Source organism: Aspergillus steynii (assembly GCF_002849105.1).
Source record: "Aspergillus steynii IBT 23096 chromosome Unknown P170scaffold_1, whole genome shotgun sequence".
In the NCBI taxonomy this organism is placed as follows: domain Eukaryota; kingdom Fungi; phylum Ascomycota; class Eurotiomycetes; order Eurotiales; family Aspergillaceae; genus Aspergillus; species Aspergillus steynii.
The window spans coordinates 3893665-3908398 of NW_020194398.1; the positions used below are offsets into that span (position 1 = coordinate 3893665).

The following is a 14734-nucleotide window of genomic DNA, read 5'->3' on the forward strand; positions in this document are numbered from 1 at the left end:
TATATTGACAAGCAATTGATGACTTTTAAGAAAATAGCACAATGCCCTGACCAATGATATAGAGCATGAAAGCAGGACTGTTTTCCGAGGGAGGGGAGGACATACATGTACACCTCGGCATGCCGCGAACTGGCAGGATCTTCGGCAAGACGAATACGAAACTAGAAGACGAGGATAGCATAGCTAGCCTATAGTCCAAAACCATGGTAGTAGTAAATCTGTGTCTTTGTGAAAGGCTGGTGGCCGACTGGACCTCGGCGGGATTCTTGTGGCTACAGAAGCACGAAGCGCTGCTTAGTGATCTGTCTCTACATCCATCATATTTAAGTAGTATTGAGATAGAAAAGAAATAGCACAACGGAGTTGAACGATAGTTTGATGTTTTGCACGTTTTGGTGTTAAAGTCTCGCCTCCAATGAATTCTGCGTGTCTGACTCCCCGGAATGTCTGAAAAGCAACACTTGGGTTGTATGTATACTTACTTGTCTTGGCTAAACTGATGAAATACCGGAGTCTCCATCGCGGCACAAAAAGTCAAAAAGCAACGTCCCGGGAGAGGATTGAACTCTCAACCTCACGATTAACAGTCGTACGCGCTAACCAATTGCGCCACCGAGACACGTGATTTGCTGTGTTTAAACTTTTGCATACACAAAAAAACACTACACAGTAGATTCAAATTTCCTACTAGCCTAGTATAGAAAACCGGCAAATCCCGTCATTGTCGTTCTCGGAGTATTACTCCGTACAGGTACTCTGTAGAGCGAGTCAAGCACTAACTACTTATTCATTCTAGAAATTATACCAGATCCTTTCTGATAAGGTCCCTGGAAAGTGTTATACTATTTGTAACACCATAAACAAATATTATTCTACTATTCCCTTCAACACTATCTAAATCCCCTAACCCTCGACATCCATCCTTCACCAAAAGGCAGAATATCCCGCATCCACAAACACCTCCGCCGTCCCGTGCAAAGCGCAGGTTCTCGTTCCGCGAGGAGGGCGACCGGCCAATGGGCTCCGAGGCATCGGGTGCACGGATCACGGCGGTTTGGCACTATGCCCGAGGGGGCTAATGCGCTCAGGGATCTCGGATGTATCAGTCGACGTATGGGAGGTGTACCTTACAGGATACGTACAGGTGGGCTGGTTTCATTTTTTTTATATTCTGTCCTTATTTTTTTCTTCCTCGGTGGGTGTACGGGTGGTGGGTTATTACTTATGAGTTAAATGCTATCTGCAGAGTATGTGCATTACTATGTATGCAGTACACGGAGTCCTGTATGGCTGGGAGGGAGTAATGCCTCAGCAAGGCAACTGCTAGTCAGGTACACGAGTGCCGACCTCTCCACCCCTGGCGCTGTCATGTCCACCGACCCAATCACCGCGCGCGTGGTGGCGACGGGGAAGGACGGGTACCTGGATCGAATCACCGCCGAACTGGCTGGCTGGCTGGCTGGCTGGTCTGCAACAGCCTGCGCTGCGCCTTACACAGTACTTATTAATAGTAAAAATGTTCGGGATGCGCACCTTACTGCGTATGTAGCGACTTCCTTGCCTCGCGCCAGCAAATCCGGCCGGCCGGACGAGCTGAGTCGGAGCTTTTGGCAGTCCTCAGGGCCCTGCGCCGACGTCACAGGAGAGCAAATTGACTTTGGCTGACCCTTGGATCCGGCCGGCGGGAAAGTGCTTTAGTCGAGGTACCCGGTCAGCACCTACTGCTGGGGAGTATTCGGAATACGTAGACAGTGTATGGGCTACTAGGACTCCGTGTGGAAAGGGAGGATCGGGTTCGTTTGAAACAAGACCCTGAAGTAAAACCAGTTCGGTCGCAGGTGCGTGTGTGTGCGTGTATGTGTGCCACCTTACTCCTTCCTGCTCAGCGTTCCACGAGGGGGTGTATGAGGAGTGTGTGGTGTGTGGTTCTTGGCTTGCGCTTAGCCTCTCTTTTTTTTTTTTTCTTTTTCTTTTTCTTTTTCTTTTTCTTTTTCTTTTTCTTTTTTTTTTTTTTTTTGTTCTAGTGTTTCTCTCCCCTTTCCCACTTCCACATCCGCCGCCCACTTCCCACTTCCCCTGCTCCTTAAGCCAGTGTCCACTGCCCTAAGCCGTGAACGGACTCGGCACTCCGTAGTCCGTCACCGCGTTGCCCGAGAAAGAAAACTAAAAGACGGAGGGAGAACCTTTTCGTCAAGTACCGTCAATTCGGCAGACGTGTGATCGGGCTTGGTGTGCTTGCTGGGGCTCCACTTGTTGGGAAACCCTTTTCCTTTCGCCTAGTGAGGTTGGCCTCGGATCCGATTGTCACCCGCGGCTGGTTATGCAGTTGGCGTTGGCTGAGGTCATGGGTGGGCTGGAATGAAAATAAATCAAAATCAAAAAAGAGTAAAAAGTCAAATCAACACATCAATAAAATCAAGGAGGCTGGCCCTTTTTTTTGTCTGGTCCCGCGATGTGTTAATTTATTTCTCCGAACGGTCCAGGTCGCCGTCTTCTGTTTCTTCATCCATTGCCTGGTTCATCCCAACTGCGCACTACGACTAGAACGGGGTCCTGTGGATTCGACTATCGGTCTTCCGTCTTCCTGAGAGTCGTCGACCGACCCGAAGGGGTCATATTTCCCCGAACACTAGGAGAGGAAAGAAAAATTACGATTCATGGTTTCAGTCCCGTGGTATTGGTCTGTCCATCTAACGTGGTTACCGTTGGCCAGCAACGGTCGGAACTGGGCGGTTAACTCCAACTGTTACCTGTCATGTTTTCTGCGAATCGCCCTCGAGGAGGCTAGTCGGCATAAGCTTAGAAGATAGTGCCCCGGAGAAGTTACTCGTCGGAGGAGTGAGAAGCAGTCAGCTCCTCCCCCCTCTCTCCGATTCGGTTCGCCCTGAAGGCTGGCGCCAAATGGAGACGAGCGATTAGTCCGTGCTGGTCGGTAGGTCGGCTTAGGTGCATGACTAGGTCGCGGTGCTCTGAGCCCTCTTGCATCGCAGGGACATCCTGGTGGCGGTCGGGGGCTTGTCATTGGGTGACCACCATCCCAAACAGCATTGGGCAGCAGACCTCGGATGCGCGTGGATGCAGGGGCCAAATCCAGGAGAGGGTGTGAAGAGGTGGAGGTGCTCCCCTCCCGTACAGAAAAGAAAAGTAAAATAAATTATTTAGGCTCGGATTTTGGCCCTCTGGAGTCGATAAGGCAAGGTCAAATCCGGAGTAGGGTTCCTGAGGTATGATATAAGCACCGGTCGACGGTCTGGAATTAATGGAATTCATCGGGCGGATTCTGCTGTCACCAGAAATCCAATCGCCGCCGACAAAGACGGTCGAGATCCAGGCAGATTAATTAATTCGGGTTCTTGTTCTCGATCGCGGATTCGGGATCGACTGGCCGTAACAACCGGTTTTTCTTTTCTTTTGTGTTTCCAAAAATCTGGCCAGGCAACCGAACAGGAACAGGAAAAAGAAAAAGAAAAAGAAAACGCCCCACGGAGAAGTCAGGAACCGCCGGTGCCAAAACAACCAGCGCGACCAGGCCTGGCGCTAAGCCCGATCGAGGCCCCCCATCTCCTGACTGACTCTCGCCGTCTCTGCCTGTCTCTGCCTGTCTCGCGCGCTCTCCTCCACCCGTTTGTCTCTCCCTCTTCTCTTCTCTTCTCTCCCTCTTCCTCTCTTCCTTCTCTTCTCTCCCCCATCGACCATCTTTCCTTCTTTTTTCTTCCCCCCCCATTCACTCTTTTTGTTTTCTTTTCTATTCTTTCGTTTATTCTCCTCACCCCAGTCGATCGTTTCACTCTTTCACGATCGACCTCTCCCTTGCTCAGCATCTCGCACTTTGCCTCGCTTACCTGGACGGTGATCGCTCATTTGTCATTTCTCAATTCCAGACTTGATCGATCCTCCCCCAGCTGCGGAGATCCTGAATTTCTTTCACCAGCCAAGCTGCATAGGTCGGCTTATTTTTATCTTTCCCCCCGAGACATTCGGTTCCCTTTTGACGCTTCTGCGACGCGATCATCTATATCCGCTTAAGCTTGCTGCTGGTCTGGTAAATCTCCCAGACTTCCATCGCTCAACTCCCGGCCTAAGCGCTGCCACTCGTTTGAAATATCACCCATCTTTTCTACTCCTCTGGCGCTTGAAGCTGCTATCGAGGATACCAGGCATCCCCCTTTTTTTACCTTTTGACCTTGTCGGCCGGATCGTCACATTATTCTCTCCTTTTTGAGAATCTCTTCGAAAAAGCTCGTCTACTTCTCTCTTACCAATTGGTCGACTTCTTTCCCTACCTCATTTCCATTATCTATCTTTTTTTCGGTCAATCCCTGCAAACGATGTCTTCGACAGACGTTCCTGACCCGTCGGCTACGCCGACTATCTCTACCACTATGGCCCCGACTGCCCAATCCCCTTCATCCGTCCACTCGACCCCGTCCCCGACGGTCTCGAATGCCACCACGGGTTCCGCCAACCGGCGCCCTCAACGGAAGAGCACTTTGACTCAACAACAAAAGAACAACAAGCGCCAGCGCGCGACTCAAGACCAGCTGGTCACTCTGGAAGTGGAATTCAACAAGAACCCTACCCCGACGGCGGCCACGCGCGAAAGAATTGCCTCCGATATCAACATGACTGAACGGTCGGTTCAGATTTGGTTCCAAAACAGGTGCGTTTGCTAATCCGGGGAGGACTGCGAAGTGGGTGAGGAGATGGGCAGTTTGGCTAACGGCAGTTCAGACGGGCCAAGATCAAGATGCTCGCGAAGAAGAGCATCGAAACCGGCGAAGGCTGCGACTCCATCCCCGAATCGATGCGCCAGTACTTGGCCATGCAATTCGACCCGAGCAAGCCTGGTGCGCGCGATCCTTTTGGCCGCACCGGAGGTTATGGCACCAGCGGCGCATTCCCCAACGAAGCCACCCCCTCGGGCAAGGTCGTCATCCACCACTTCACCTGTCGATCCCTGACAATCGGTAGCTGGCGGCGCATCGGACAGAATGCCATGGACCTGGTGGTCTTTTACTCCCCCGAGAAGGCCTGCATGACCTACTACATCAACAACGACTCCGCCGGGTACAAGATCGAGTACCCCTTTTCTCACATCAAGAACATCACCCTGGAGTCGGGAGACCAAACCCACCAGCCGAACGGCGTTCCCCCTCGACCCGGTGGTCTCGTGGTTGAACTGAACCGCCCTCCCATGTTCTACATGGATTCCTCCAACTCGGGTGGTTTCTACCAGTGCGGCGACTTCACAGAGGACCAGCAGGCGAGCCAGCTGATGGTCCACCATCTCGGAGGCCACCCCAAGGTTCTCAGCGTTCAACTCGCCAAGCTGGTGTCGCTGGAGTCCTTCCAGAACCGCCTGGCCTACGGCAACTTCCCCATGAGCGCCCCAGTCTCCACGCCCCCCTTCATCCAGCGTCCTGCATCCCAGCCGAACCAATTCGCGCAGCCCGCCTTCCTGGGCATGTTCCCGGACAACCATTCGCATCTGACCGTTCAGGCCGCTCGCGGACACAAGCGCCAGCGCAGTCGATCCGTTCCCGTGGCCGTCGACTTTTCGGCCATGCAGGCGCCGCTGCCTTCGTACAACATGCCGCAGACACCGGCCCAGTTCCACCATGCGGATTCGAGCATCTATGCCCCGGTTCCCCAGCAGGCCCATCCGTTGGCGATGAACCTCCGCATCGATACGTCGGCCGCCTACGGATTTGACCCGCGTGGCCATCCCATGTCGGCTGCCACGACGGCCTCTCCATCCGATTTCGCCAGTCCTTCTCTCTTCACCGCTCCGGGTGACTCCACTCCCGTTGCCTCGAACATGGGCACCCCGTTCAACATGTCCTTTGTTTCTCCCCAGGTCGATTCGTCGAACCTGGCGCAGTCAGCCTCTCCGTACTCTGCCGTCAGCCATGCTGACCCCCTGATCGCGGACCATTCGCCTCCGCTGTCGACAATGCACCACGCATCCCAGGAGATGTACGGCCTTGGCAACGACCACCAGGCCAACTTTGCAGACGAGGGAATGACGATGAACGGCATGTATCCCAAACACAACATGAACTTTACCGTGCCGACTTCGATGGGATTCGAGGGAAACACCTTTGACCTGCCTATCCAGAGTGTTGGTAGCCATGCTTCCCCTGGCGTTCAGGGCGACTACCAAGGCATGACCTCTTTGGACGGAGTCGATCCCAACACCCTGGCCCCGAGATCATGAACACGTGTATCTCGATCTACCGCTTAGTCCAGGTGGCTTATTGTGATGTTTGAAACCACTCTGCTGTCAGCTCCTGCATTCTGGATGGCAAAATGTGGCATTTATGGCTCAATCTTCGTACGTGAAGGTCTTCTTCTCGAACACCAAGGATATCCCCATATCCAACGGGCAAACCTTTGCCTTATCATTTTACGCGAACGTCCCTATTTTCAGGGATGGGCGATTCGAGGCAACTCAATGCCTCAATTGTTGATGATGATGAAGAGGACATATCTTTTTTTCTTTTCTTCTTGTGATATGCTCCCATTTTTCTTTCTTCCTTTGGAACTTTTGGTTTCTTTTTGATTTCTTCTTTCACTTCTTTTTTGATCCTTTTTCTTGATTTTTTGGTGTATTAATACCCTTCTCCTGTAGGGCTGGTCCTTGAGCGTTTTCCCTACCTTTTTTACCCAGTCTGACTGGGCTTTTCCATTCTTCTCCACTTTTTTTTTCTTTTTCTTCTTTTATATACTGGTCCGGGGCCTTTTTAACGTGGTTATGCCAGAAAGCCAGTCAAATGGCGAGATTCTCTTGAATTTCCTTTTCCTTGGTTCTTTGGGTCGGCAGGTTAGGAATTGTTTGCATATTTCCCTTTGTGATGGTCATCTTTTTTTTCTTTTTGGTGTCCTGGTCTGGTTGGATCCTCGATCAACATTAGCTAGTTTGACGGTTGCTGGTTGCGAGGCCGGCGCCCTGTCGTCGTGAAGCTGAGACATTCTTCGCGTGACTGAGTAGGAACAATCCAGATTATGATCTCAAGCTGTCCATGTAGTCGTAGGATTTCTATATTACACGTCTTAGTCTACAGGGGTATCACGGTAAAACATCTCATCCATCTCACTTGACGCCAGCCCATCACTAACCCTGCCACCCCTTCGGCGCCGGCGCCTTCAACCCTCTCGACTCGCGCAGATACCTCTCCACCCACGCCTCCATCTTCTCCAACACATTCCGATCCTCCCTCCCTCGCCGCGGATCCACCCCCTCCGTCACTCCGTCGCGACACCAAACACTCCACGCCCCCATCTGCGTCGCCATCAACACATCCGTCCCCAACCGGTCCCCCACTACCGCTATCTCCTCCGGCCCCTTCACCACCCCCCTCTCCGTAAACCAGCTCAGCACCTCCGCCCCGCAGAACGGCTTCTTCGCGCTCCCCGTCGGCAGCCTGAACACCGGGATCTGCAGCCCCGAGAGCCCGTTGTTCTCCAGCTCCTCGATCTCCGCGTCGTAGCGCGCGTGCGAGCCCGCGCGGTTCGAAACCACCAGGATCGAATCCGGCGCTGTGGCCATGTTGAACGGCGAGGTGGGGGAGGTGCGGAGGGCGTGCAGTTTCGAGAGGATGAGCGGTGGGAAGGTCGTTGTTTTGGCGGCGCAGAGCGTGTTGTCTTTGTCGAGGATGAGGGCTCGGATTTGGATTGGTTTCTTTTCCGTTTCTGAGGAGGAAGAGGAGCTGGGACTGGGACTGGGACTGGGGTAGGTGGCGGAGAGAGCTGGGCCGATTTGTTCGGGGAGGTGCGTGATGGTCGGGATGGTGAGGTGCGGGAGGAATTGCGAGGGTGTTTTGAGGAGCGTCGTCACGGCGAGGTTGAAGGCGCGGAGGTTGGAGTTTGGGGCGGACATTTTGAGTATTAGATATTATTTATTATGACCATGTAGAGGTAGAGAGGTAGTGGAGATGGAGATGGGTGTAAGATGAGAGATCCTGCCGGGCGGAACGGAAAACAAGCTAAGCCGCAGAGCCGCAAAACTCACTTCTGCCGGTCCTTCGCCGCAGCTTCACCTTTTCCTCTTTCGACTCCATCTTCTCCGCCATTCGCAGCCCTCGACTCAATTCCAACATGGGCAAGCTTACTAGCACGATCGGTATTCCGATCAAACTGCTGAACGAGGCGCAGGTTCGCATTCCCCCTTTGCTTTCTCTCTTGGGTTTATCTCATCTCCATCTCCACCTGGACTGGCCTGGCCTGGCCTCGATTGGAGTAGATCGATGGATGAAGACAAAGTCATGATAACTAATAACGGATAGGGCCATGTCGTCACGCTAGAGATCACGTCGGGGGTGGTGTACCGCGGAAAACTTCTCGAGGGTTCGTCTCCTTGCTCTCCTCGAAGCTGAATGCTGCACGATGTCTACCAACACTATGCTACACTATGGACGAGGGAATGGAATGGAATGGAACAGAAGCTAACTACACGCGCCCACAGCCGAAGACAACATGAACGTCCAACTGAAAGATATCACCGTCACCGCGCGCGACGGTCGCGTGTCGCATCTCGACCAGGTGTACATCCGCGGCAGCCACGTGCGCTTCTTCATCGTGCCGGATATGTTGCGGTACGTCCTCTTTATTTCCCCTGCCATTGTCCTTGGATATTGTCTAGAGATGAGTGGTGCTGGTGCTAATATGGTTTCTCTAGAAACGCGCCCATGTTCCGTTCTCGAGGCCAGCGCGGCAGAGGTGTCGGTCTGGCTCGCGGTAAGGCCACGGTGCAGCGTGCCCGCGGCCAGAGGAGAGGGTGATGGTGATGGTGATGGTGATACCGGGTTCTTGTTTTATTGTTTGCTTGATGCTTGATTTGAATAAATGGCGGCGTTTCAGTTTCGGGGACCTTTAGGTCTCGATCTATATCTTGTGTTTTAGGTCGAGGAGAGAGAAAATTTAAGATTCGGTTCGGATGATTGGGGGTTTAGTTTGATGGTGTAGGAATTGTGTGTGGGTTGTTTGGTAGAGATTGTAGACTTGTAGACTCTTCGACTCGACTGGAAGTGTGGTAGCTCAGCTGTCCGACGAGGGAGCTTTCGCGTCTCGTTTCTCCCCGCATTCTTCCACCAACATCTTCCGACTGACCTTCTCTCTCCATCTCCCTCCTCTCCCTCCTTCGATATTGATATAGTACAATTATAATTCCAACCCACAAATCCATGCCCTGACCTCCAACATATAACCCACTCAACATGCCCACCACAACCGACCACCCGCACCAGCAACGAATCCCCAACCCCCGCCGCCTCCTCATCCTCTCGCCCTCCTCGCACTCCCCCACCACCATCCCTCCCTTCCTGCACGCCCTCACCGGAACCCCCGTCCTCGAGCCCCCGTCCACCGCCCCTGCGAACCCGTCCGCTCCCAGTTTCGCCGGCTACACGACCCATCCGCCGCTGCAGATCCGGAACAAGTATTATGTCGCGGAGGTGCCGGTCTGGGTGGATGAGATTGCGCTGGAGACGGACACACGCGGGCTGAAGAATGAGGGCGAGAAGACGCAGTCCGAGTCCGAGTCCGAGTCGACCCTGGTCCCGTCGATGTCGACGTCGACGTTAGACACAGGCGCAGAACCAGCACCAGCAACAGCAACAGAACCAAAGCAAGGACAAGAACAGGAACCCCTCACCACCCCCTCGCTCTGGAAATCCGAGTTCTCGGGCCCCGAGGCCCAGGTCGTTCGCGACGCCGTCGGCGCTGTCGTCATGTGTATTCTGAACCCGGACCCGAGCAAGCGCGCCTCCTCGGCTTCCGGGCCAGAGACGGAGACAGAGGAGACACAATCCCTGAAGGACTTCCTGCGCGCGATCGGCGACGTGCGCGCGCTGATCGAAGAGGAGAGAGGCGGGATGGGCGACGTCCCGGGGTTAGTGGTTCTGGTTGGACCGCAGGGGAAGGCCGCGACGCAGACTCAGAGTCAGAGTCAGAATACAGACACGGACACGGGCCTGGGTATGGATATGGATGTTGGGGAGGACGCAGACGAGCCGTTCTCTATCCCCTGGTGGGAAGACCAGTTGTATGAGATGGGGATGATCGGGATGGAGGTTGTGAGTTGGGATCCGAAGGGTGGGAAGGAGATGGAGGAGGTGAGGAATCAATTTGGAGGTGCGTTTGTTTATCCCCCTTTCCCTATCCACATGCTGCTTGACTGCTATTTCCTGATGCCAGGGACGATGATTGACATGCAAATAGAGTATCAAGGCATGCGGCGCATTCGAGAAATTCTCGAGACGCACGACTGGGCGCCGTCGTCGCTTTCCGACGACGAGGAGGACAAGGATGACCCTGAGGGTGATGATATCGAGAAGATGCTGCTCGGGGCGGAGGACGATACGGGCTTTGGGCTGGAGGTTGACGAGCTGGAGCGCGAGATGGTGGGGTTGCGGTTTGCCATTGAGCGGGGAGGAGGGAGTGGGAGGGAGGATTCGCAGGATGAAGGAGACGACGAGTTGAGGGTGGATGCGGTCGAGGCGTTGATGTTGCGCATGGCTGCTATTAGGGGTATGTTCTCTTATCGCCTCTTCTCCATGGTCTAAACCCTGCGTGCTGGGTCTTTACTAGGTGACTGACTGCTACAGATATGAGTGACGACTTACCCGAGCATGAACGCAAACGGTTCGCAGCGAAGGCTGTACGAGATATCATGAAGGAGATCTGATTCATAGTATATAGTGACCTGGATAGCTATTATGATTAACTGTACTACTAACTACGATTATCATTAGTATGATCTATACACATTCCACAGTCAACAGTCACTTTCCCCTAGCCAGACATCAGAGTTCAGACATCAGACAGACATCCCATTCCATTTCTACCCCATATCGACCGAAAGCTCTACTCAGCCTTCTTCAGCACCTTCTTGCGCTGCGCAATCATATGCGTGTACAGAATATACGAGCCTACTTCATTAGCTTGCATTCCTCGATCAATTGCCCCGCAGATAAAACATACCAGGAACATAGATGCCCAACACGGCGATCAAAAACCACCGATACAGCGGCTCGAATTCACCCGCCGGCGCGAGCGCCTTGACGACAAGCACACACTCGCTCGTGATACCCAGGGGATAGAGGACGTAGAAAGTGTTATATCTGCAATCCGTGTCAACAATGTCCCATCTCCCAGCACCGGATAACAATGGGGGAAAACAAACCTCAACCAAGTCCACCACCCGGGGACCCCCGTCCCCAGGACCTGCAACGCAAAGAACCCGTACCGGATACACTCGGTCACGCCCCAGGCCGTGAGGCAGCCCAAGAACGCCGCATCGCCGGTCTGCGCGCCCTGCTGCGCATTGCCCACAATGTCGCCGCCAAACAGGTACAGCACGCCCCAGACGACTAGCAGGCGGCTGGCGACCTGCATGGCGGTGGTGAAGATGGGCGCACGCACCAGGCCCAGTAGGCTGTGCAGGATCTCGAGCGTGGCGAGGCTCTGCGTGATGAGGAGCGCGGGGAAGATGTCGGTGAAGATGGGGGGGAGGGCGGTGTTGGCGATGCTCGTGACCGTGTCGATGCTGATGGCGCTGGGTTCGTGGCGCGCGAGGGGCAGGATCACGCTTGTGGCGAGCAGGTAGATGCCGCGCAGGGTGCAGCTGGCCCAAAGGGTGAAGCTGAGCGCATTGTAGAGGATGAGGTATAGGCGGGTGAGGCCTTTGGGGCCGGAGCGTTTGGGGGTTTGTTGTTTGGGAGGCATTGTTTTGTTTTCTGTTTTGTATCGAGTGGTGTAGAGGATGGGGTGTGGTGATGGGGTTGGTGATGGAAGAGCAGGACTGCTGGATTGCAGCGCGCGAGGTCTTAACTCTTGTCCCTGGACGCGGTCATGTTGAATCGAATTGTTGAGGTTGAGGATATGTGCTTATGTAAGGCGTTTGTTCCGAGGCTGTTCGAAGGGCGGCCTGTGATTGGCCCGTCGATGGACTGTTTTTGAATCGCATTTTGGGTGGTTCTGCGGGTTTATGCGCGAGTTAGAAATTAGTACAGAGCAGTATAGAGTACTCGGGTAGTAGGTAAGGCTCAGTCGATGTCACGTGTATGTTCTAGATCCAGGATGGATTTCTACTTCGGCCATGCATCGGTAGCCAGGTCGATGGGATTCCGGCATAAAGGCCAGACCATTAACGGTAGGGATGATGAAGCCACCTCGGCGTCGCTAAATGAGACCATTCCATGATGGGCCCCTGTCGTGAGACGGTCCTGCTCTTAACGGAAAGAGTAATCGGAGTCGGCCAGTAAGCTGACTTTCCCGCCAGCCCAAAGTCACGCGAAAATAAAATGAAAGTACGACGTCAGGTGACCGGGCATGCCGGGTGATGTCATGGCGAACAGCGGCGCATCAGAATCACCCGCAGGTGGAAGGATTCAGCCCACCGACATCATCCGTGGCGGTATCCAGATTGAAGTCGGCGGAGGAGTATAACTATAACTATATAACCAGCCCGTCAACCGGGGACCGTTGGAATGCTTATCCTGAATTATCTTTGCAACGGTGGACCGAGAGTGTCTTCCAAGAGTGGAGCGACACGAACAGATGGTTAGTACTCCGCAAGAGTATCTATCTGACAGTTTGTCTAGTCTCCCCTCACATCTCGTGTCCTCCTTACTCCTTTCCTCCTTAGTCCTTCCACCTGGTCAAGTCTCGCCCGCGAAGTGTCTGGAAGGCGGCCCAAGCTTCGCCGCTCTTGGCACGCACCCGCCAACGTCAGCGGCGGCCGCGGATTGGCGGCTGACCGGCCCCGCTCTGATGTCATCGGGAAAGTGCCGCTCCCTGATAGGCCGGAGCGAAGAACCAGACCCAAGCAGACCTCCTCGAGTTCATGGCTCGCCTTTATGAACCCCACGATTGCCCGGGTTGGAAGGGCCAAAACGGATTTGTTTCTCTGAAATTGCAGATGCCATCATATGCCGCAGGTTCCAGCCTGAGCGGTCGGCCGTTTTCAAATGCCTAGGGGCTGGCAGCCGGGCATCCCATTACGGCATTGCCTAGGGAGCCTTATGACATCGTCTCGGCCCAGTTGAACCGTCACCCCGCAGTTGGAAGGGCTGGCTAAAAATTAAACCATTCTTTTTATTATCCTTTTTGTGATTGACTCGGGTGGTATCCCTTGTCTCGCCTCCTGCCGCGGGCAATCCGGCCGAGCAAACTCCAGGACTAAATTTGGACCGGTCCCTGAGGGGCCAGAACCTCGCTCGGGGAACTGGAAAAAAGGTGAGAACGGACAGGGTCCAGCGGCAGTGATCGGGGTGGTTGGTGTGCACCATCTCTCGGGGATCACGATACCTGAAACCTGTCCTCCGTTGGTCATCCTTCGCGGAGTGACACCGTCATCGGATTTTTTCTTTCCTTTTTTTTTTTTTTTTTTTTTTTTTATCTCTCTTCATTTTTCTTTCCTTTTGTCCACCCGAGCATGAGGCCAGATGAACTCGGAGAGGTCCGAACGCCTACCACGGTGAAGAAAAAGGTTATCTAATATACTCCGTCCTCTTCATCATGGGCACCTCCCCACGTGTGCGGCGTCGTCATTGGCAGGGTCAGCTCCCGATGATGTAAAGCGATTAGTAAGAGCCCGCAGTTCGAAGGGTGGGTGGGGAAGGGCGGGCTGGCCAATCAGTCCAGCGAACGCGATCTCCGTCGACGTCAGAGGTGTGGTCCGATGATTTCAACGCGCATCCCACACAATCAAAGTGGGGATTTGCCTTCGTCGGTTTTTGGCCCTACACAACGCAGCAATAATCTCGCGGTGGATTCCTTCCTCCCGCAGGTTCTCCTCGAGAATGGTCTGTTCAACAGTGCACGCTAATCAATGGAGTAAAAAATAGAAAAGAATGTCTCATGGGGAAATGTCAGGATGAGTTTTTCTTTTTTTTTTCTTTGAAATGCATGATGAGAATTGGTGTGACTGTTTGTCTTTTTTTTCTCTCCTAATGGTTCCCCACAAATAACAGACCAATCGGTTGCCCTGGTTTTGGTGGGATGTTTAGCATGTCTTTCAGAAAAAAATCCAGCAATGACGACGTTATGATACATCGCAATCGCCAACCTCACGCCGTAGATGTATAGGGGACTAGGGAGCTTAAGACTCCAATACTCCGTATGCACTCAATCTGAAAATAGCCACTCCCTCTGGAATCTCCTACACCACATCTGGAGGCTGACGGCGCGTCGTTCTTATACTCGCCTTTCTCCCGGACCAAATCGCAGGGGGTGGCCGGATTGATCATCATCGGTCTGCAATGCGATTCCCCACCAGTCGAGCTTCCATTCTCCCCCTTCTATACCGACCTTATTAGGCGCAGTCCACTTGGTCGGTGTCCAATGAGGTTGACCGCCTCTTGTGAATCTGTCCATGAAGCAATCCAGAGTACGGTGATTGAGATCGAGGGTTGACCGTACTGTCCGGGAGATGGGATAGGTATACTCGAAGGGTCAATGCCGATGTAAGAAAGCGATTTCCTTTCGTTCTGATTTGATTCCGACTGTCCTGCCAAACCCACGGTACCTGAAGGAGGCATTCAGAACGAGTCTCGGACGGCAAACCCACTTTGTTCCTCCCCTCCTTTCCTTTTCTTCCTTTTTTTTTTTTTTTTTCCCCTTTTCCCCTCCACTTTCTTTGGTTCATCGCCAACGCGCTTAAGGAGGGGGGTAAAAAAGAAAGAAAAAAAAATTTAAAATAAAAATAAAAACGGAAAGGAAAAAAGAAAAGAAG

The 14734-nt window shown here is 53.4% G+C and overlaps 6 protein-coding genes and 1 non-coding gene across 7 annotated transcripts; 3 read left to right on the plus strand and 4 right to left on the minus strand.

Moving 5' to 3' along the window:
• Positions 1 to 545: 545 nt before the first annotated feature.
• On the minus strand, positions 546 to 619 carry P170DRAFT_t24. The gene has a single exon. It is a non-coding gene; the product is annotated as a tRNA-Asn (tRNA).
• Positions 620 to 2667: 2048 nt separating this feature from the next.
• P170DRAFT_26906 (uncharacterized protein) lies at positions 2668 to 3181 on the minus strand. The gene has a single exon (XM_024843129.1). It carries the CDS (start codon positions 3020 to 3022, stop codon positions 2747 to 2749), a length of 276 nt encoding a protein of 91 aa, XP_024710231.1. The 5' UTR covers positions 3023 to 3181; the 3' UTR covers positions 2668 to 2746.
• Positions 3182 to 4328: 1147 nt separating this feature from the next.
• Positions 4329 to 6217, plus strand: P170DRAFT_348043 (homeobox domain-containing protein; the record flags this gene model as incomplete). The annotated part of the gene is made up of 2 exons (XM_024843664.1): positions 4329 to 4660; positions 4732 to 6217. 2 exons carry the CDS (start codon positions 4329 to 4331, stop codon positions 6215 to 6217), a joined length of 1818 nt encoding a protein of 605 aa, XP_024710232.1.
• A 782-nt stretch (positions 6218 to 6999) lies between these two features.
• On the minus strand, positions 7000 to 7935 carry P170DRAFT_432455 (phosphatidylglycerophosphatase). The gene has a single exon (XM_024848267.1). It carries the CDS (start codon positions 7877 to 7879, stop codon positions 7115 to 7117), a length of 765 nt encoding a protein of 254 aa, XP_024710233.1. The 5' UTR covers positions 7880 to 7935; the 3' UTR covers positions 7000 to 7114.
• Positions 7936 to 8006: 71 nt separating this feature from the next.
• P170DRAFT_432456 (putative small nuclear ribonucleoprotein SmD3) lies at positions 8007 to 8945 on the plus strand. The gene is made up of 4 exons (XM_024848268.1): positions 8007 to 8154; positions 8286 to 8346; positions 8465 to 8594; positions 8678 to 8945. The coding sequence occupies exons 1-4, from the start codon at positions 8098 to 8100 to the stop codon at positions 8778 to 8780; spliced, it is 351 nt and encodes a 116-aa protein (XP_024710234.1). The 5' UTR covers positions 8007 to 8097; the 3' UTR covers positions 8781 to 8945.
• A 156-nt stretch (positions 8946 to 9101) lies between these two features.
• P170DRAFT_505574 (adaptin-binding domain-containing protein) lies at positions 9102 to 10755 on the plus strand. Its single transcript, XM_024854299.1, has 3 exons — positions 9102 to 10131; positions 10219 to 10527; positions 10605 to 10755. The coding sequence occupies exons 1-3, from the start codon at positions 9216 to 9218 to the stop codon at positions 10682 to 10684; spliced, it is 1305 nt and encodes a 434-aa protein (XP_024710235.1). The 5' UTR covers positions 9102 to 9215; the 3' UTR covers positions 10685 to 10755.
• Positions 10706 to 11724, minus strand: P170DRAFT_505575 (protein tyrosine phosphatase-like domain-containing protein; the record flags this gene model as incomplete). Its single annotated transcript, XM_024854300.1, has 3 exons — positions 10706 to 10928; positions 10981 to 11120; positions 11183 to 11724. 3 exons carry the CDS (start codon positions 11722 to 11724, stop codon positions 10864 to 10866), a joined length of 747 nt encoding a protein of 248 aa, XP_024710236.1. The 3' UTR covers positions 10706 to 10863.
• Between the last annotated feature and the right edge of the window lie 3010 nt (positions 11725 to 14734).